Here is a 5,325-nt window from a genome sequence, read left to right as displayed (position 1 = left end):
GCAGAGCCAGAGATTGATCCAAAGCCGTGGATTTTGATGTCTGTTTGTGCTAGTCCCCTCAAGGTCGGCCTCTTCCTGCAGCCCTGGGCTGCCTCCCATCCTCCTCTTGAGATCTCGGGCCCCGAACTTGGGTCCTGCTACCGTGCCTCCTGCTTCTGGCCTCCTCCGACATTTCCCATTTCCGCTGAGCCCAGGAGAAGGACTGTTCTTGGAGAGAAGGCTCATTAAACAAAACATGTGAAGGGCCCCTGGCAGCTGTCCACGTCCTAATGACAGCCATTATCACCAGCAAATATCATGGAAAACAAACACGGGCACAGTCATTCCTCTCGAAAGCAGGTCTGCTGCGCCGGGACAGACAGCAAACGAAGCTTCCCCTCCCTGAAATGCTCACCCCGCCCGGGCTCAGTGAGCTCAGGCGGCACACGGGGCCACGGGAGGCACCGAGGCACGCATTCCCTGCCCGTGCAGGCCGGCTGCTCGGTGAGAAATCCACGCCTCCTTCAAGAGCCCCCTCTGCTGCTACCCCGTCCCGGTTGGTTCATTCTAGAACTCCGCACCGTCAGAGAACTTGCAGGCTCCGCCAACCTCCTTCCCAGACGAGGACCGGGCACAAGGAAAGAGACAGGAAAAATCCTTCCTGTGGCTGGAAAGAGGAGCCTGGCGGTCCCGTGGCCACACGCTCGGTGCTAACGGAAGACCTGTGGTGCGAGTGGTTTCTTGGAGGAATGGTGTGGCTGTGTGCTTCCTGGAGATGGCCGCCCTGGAACCCCGCGCAGCCGTTCTCCTCGGCCCTCGGTGGCAATGAGTTGACATCGATTTGGCTGGACAGCAGTACAAAGCACAGCCAGGGCTCTGAAATAACTGACCACACTGCAGGTGCAAACCATCCGGCTTTGCCCGAAACAAGAGGATGGGCCCACGTTCAAGTTCCTAGCAAGTTATTTGGGGGGGCTAGCCCTTTCTTTAGAAACACATACCACAGCCAACTCTATTTACTTTCAAACTGTGTGGTTGGATTGGTATTTATATCCTTCCTAAGTGATAAATGAGGAGATGAGGAAATGGGAGTTTTGTGAATGAGAAGTGAATTGGATCTGCTCAGAGGAGCTGGACAGAGAGGGGCCACTGTCCCCTGGAGGCCCGAGCAGCTCCAAGAGGGACTTTTATTTAGTCCAGTAGCCAGTGTTAAAGGTGTCAATGTTTTCCTTCTTATTTATTATTCAGACTTTCTCTGTTTTAAAAACTACTGCAGCAGCTACAAGCATTTCAGGATAAAGAAGAAACCCAAGCCCACATGAACAGATGACGTATGAGCAATAAAGACAAACCACTGCCTATTAAAAAAAGAACACTGGGAAAACAACTGAATAGTAAAAATGAGCCGATACATTTCGGGGGGCAGGGGGGCGGGGCGGCAAAATCAGTAGAAAGAGGGCAACCGCTTCACTTCAGGCTCTGCCTGCCAGGGGCCAGGTGCAGAGGGAAGGGAAGGGTTGTGTCTCCTTGGCCTTGGAAGTTGCTCACCACTGAACTCGCCGGGGTGATTCTCCACCACATGGGCCTCCCATTTACCCTTTGGTGGTTTGGGATTACCACTAATTCTGTGGCTGATTAATTACTGCATCTCATGCAGTGATTAACATCTCAAAAGGGGAACAGCACCCTGGACTTACTATTAAGGAGACCTGCGTTCTGATGACTCCTGCTGAGTCTTGGCCAATACAGGAGGGCGCTTCCCCACACCCCAGGCTGGTGTGATGGTACCTCCCACAGGTCTGGGGGGCCATGAGGGGAGGTTTGGGGGGTGTTGGCATCACTATCAATATCTGCAAGGACTGCTCCAGGGTCAGCGTGGGCCCCGGCCACAGGGTCCGAGCCCACGCATGCGTATCAGGGCAGCCATACGAGTAGGGCCATGGGATGGAAGAAGCAGGCAGGCAGAGCTGGGCCCCTGGGCACGGGCAGTGGGTCTGAGAGGTTCAGGGCTTTCCTTCTTGTCTGCTCTGGAGAGGCCCCAGCTGTCCGGCCCCGCAGCACTGGAGAGGGGCAGGGAGGAGCTCCGAGGAGCATGGGGCCCCACCTCTAACTGTGCACACCCTAGCACAGTGTTTGCCAACCCTCGCGGGGGGGTGGGGGGTGGGGGTGGGTGCTCTTACACCTATCAGCAGTGCTTACACCCCTCGACGCTGAGGCACACCCTTCCTTCACGGAAGACAAGGGAAGAAAAGTGAAATGCTGCCGGTCAAAAACTGTAAGATGCAATTCTTGTACCGCGTTTTACTGCTTCAGAGAGACTCAAGGAAAAGAATGCGTGTCTGAGAGCAGGGAGACTGGGGGAGCAGACGCGGGGAAAGGCGGTTAAGGGGAGTTACACTGCTTTGGTCAGTACCCTGCACCTTCAACGTCCTGGTGTCTGCTACGAAATGCTAAGTGGGGGCTGGAGAGTGATGCATTTCCCCAACCACAATGAAGTCTGTCTTAAGGCACAGCCGATGGGTGGAGAGGAGGAGGTTACAGCAAGCGGCTGGATTACACTTGGAGACACTCAGTCCTAGAAATGGTTTATGATGGGAGGTTTCCTACGGACATGCAGTCCTGGGGGGTGGGCTGGTTTAAGCAGGACCAGGAGGAAGGGAAGGCAACCCCCCCTCAGATGAGTCTGCCCTAGACTAGCCACACAGGCCCAGGGACCCCACAGGATGGGGTATTGCCTGCACTCCCCCAAACCAGGCCAGAGCAAGTACCCTCCTAGGGGCTGCCCACACCCACACCCTCTCCTCTTCCAACTCTCTCAGCTAGAAAAACAAAAAACCAAGCCCTGGGCATCAAGACGATTCTGATTCATAGGTGGATTTGAACTGCCAACCTAGGAGTCAGCAGTCCAATGCCTAGCCCCACCGTGCCAGCCAAGGCTCCTTTCCCAGCTCACAGCAGGACACAGATACATCTCCCATGGAACTCCAGTGATCCTGGGAAGGCCCACACACTCCTGGACTCAGCTCCTTCTAGGGTGGGAGAAGCAGCAGGTGTCGCCTCCCAGCTCCCGGGCCAGAGCTTCTGAGCCTCCCCAGCACACTTAGGCCCAGTCTGATCACTGATGTCTGGCCCTTATTAAAAAGCTAACCTGCTGGTACCCAAGACCTCAAGGAAGACAAAAGGAGGAAGAAGTCTAAGGAGGCAACTGTCAAGGTGTGTGCACAAAGCAAGCCCCACCTTGGGTCACTGGTGACAGAATGAACAGGGCCTGCCCGCCGCCGGTACCAGGATATCAGCCCAGGCTCTGATGGGCTCCTAAAGGCAGGCTGCGGGCAGAGCAGGCCTTTCCATCCCCGGCACACAGGGAGGGCACTTGACCAGCCTATCTATGTGGCCATCCAGTGCAACAGAAGTTAGTTTTCCAGGCTGCATACAAAATGCTCCCAATCACTGCTCTAAACAAGAGCCACAGGGCTGGGGGATCGTGGCAGTGGGTGCTCATTGCCTCCTGGCCTCTTTCCCCATGTCCTAGGCGAAGTAGACGCCAGAACACAGCTCCGAGTGGGGTTCCTGACCGTGACAAACTGGGCAAGAAGGGCACACAGAGGGATACGTGCCGGGCAGTCAGGCAGAGCAGGCTCCCCGGGGCAGGCCAGGCTGCGCCCTCCTGGTCTCCACTCTGCCAAGCGCTCAGCTGATGCTACGCTTGGGGAGCAAGGTCGGGGCCCAGGGCAGCAACCCAGAGGATAACGCCTTTGCCCATTCCACCTCCCCACCCAATTCTCTGCTTTAGGGCTACCTGGATTCAGCATGGCTGCCCTTTGTTCAAACGAGGACGTAAATCTCACCTCTGAATTTGAAACCCACCTGGGCACGTGGATTGCTACTTTTCTGGGGAGGCCTAAGTGCCCTGATGGAGAGATCTCCTTAAAACGAGCCTGTGACTAGTTCTGGAGCATTCATGTTCCAGAGACGTCAGAGCAGCCACAAAACCCATCCACATCAAGCTTTCTCCAGCATCACCAGTCACTGGGTCGGTGCCCGGGTGCCTGGCTTCCCCGGTGCCTGGCCCATGGTAGGTCCATGACAGACCTCAGATGGATCGAGGCAAGATCAGACGGACGGAATGGCGAATGGACGAGAAAATGAGTTTAAAATAAACGAACGAACAATCAGCGCAAGTTAGAAGGCTGGGCTCACAGAGGAGCTGGCCCTGGGGAAAGACAGACTCACCCGAGCCGTCGGGAATGGACCTGACAAAGGTTGGCAGCATCTTGATCGTGGCGGTTGGGTTAAAATCCCGGGAGAGGCCGTTCTTCATCTCCTTCCGGAAGCGAGCCATGATGTCCAGCAGCGTTTCATCGGAGAGCCGCATGGCATAGAGATACTTGTCGATCTGGGGAAGAGGCATGGTGGAAGGAGAGTGAGGCTCAGGCTGAGGCAGAAGTGAGAGGATGAGGAGACGGAGGGAGGTCATTTAAACCCAGGTCTGGGTGGGGCGAGGCAGGGCAGGTCTTGCCCAAGACAATCCAATCTGGCACGGAGACACACACACACACACACAGACATCAAACAATGGGACCGAACAAAAGTGAAGCATCATGATGAGAGAAGTCGGTCCGTAACAGAAGTATAGACACTGTGAGTCACTTGTATGAAATACCTGGACTGGGCACTCGGACACAGATCACGACTGAGTCACCCTTAACCAAGGGCGGGCAGGAGGGAGCGGGAGAGGGCACCGAACTTCCGTGACGGGTGGTTAAAAAACGAGCCAACATGCAAGCGGATGGGGGCCACTCAACTGCCATTAAACGTGTGTCCCCAGGGCAGGCTTGCACATGCGAAGCCCCACTGGCTTGCCTCGGGATGAGCTGGAATTTGCTGAGGTTCAAGGTCCCTCTCAACCCTAGACTGTTACATCGATGCTGCCCTTTGGCACACACACCCCCAAATCTCTGGTAGAAGTGGGTTTCCTCAAGTATCAGAAGCCCCTCCACACAACTTCCTTACGTGGGTGGCAGCCCAGCAGAGCTTGAGAACAAGGCTTCTGGCAGCAGCCAGCTAGGTCCAGCTCCCAGCCCCAGGCTGGGCAGTGTGTGCACCTCAGATTCCTCACCCCCCCAAACGGAAATGCCACAGAACTCAGAGGACGCTATGAAGAGCCCGTGAGAGCGGGAAGCACAGGGAACACCGGTACGCGCCCAAAACACCCATGTGCCACGTGAGACCGTGGAGGTGGGACAGGGATGGTCTCTGGTCCCAGAGGACCCTGGAGGAGCCTTGTCAGCGCCCTGACTGTCCGTGAGGCAGGGCGCAGGCAGGGTCAGGGGAACACGAGGCATG

General features: G+C 56.2%; 1 protein-coding gene across 1 annotated transcript in view; it reads right to left on the bottom strand.

The window, feature by feature from the left end:
- HK1 (hexokinase 1) overlaps positions 1–4,372 on the bottom strand; it is a 44,847-nt gene extending 40,475 nt beyond the window's left edge. The window contains exon 1 of the mRNA XM_004701138.3: positions 4,213–4,372. Within this exon, the coding sequence (XP_004701195.3) occupies positions 4,213–4,354 (142 nt within the window). The 5' untranslated portion in view covers positions 4,355–4,372. The remainder of the gene's footprint in view (positions 1–4,212) is intronic.
- Between the last annotated feature and the right edge of the window lie 953 nt (positions 4,373–5,325).

The sequence above is a fragment of the Echinops telfairi genome, unplaced genomic scaffold (assembly GCF_000313985.2).
Source record: "Echinops telfairi isolate 266 unplaced genomic scaffold, ASM31398v2 ScPeMD7_70;HRSCAF=299, whole genome shotgun sequence".
Taxonomy (NCBI): Eukaryota; Metazoa; Chordata; class Mammalia; order Afrosoricida; family Tenrecidae; genus Echinops; species Echinops telfairi.
Note: the sequence above shows the minus strand (reverse complement) of the source record. Positions and strands in the feature narration are given on the sequence as shown.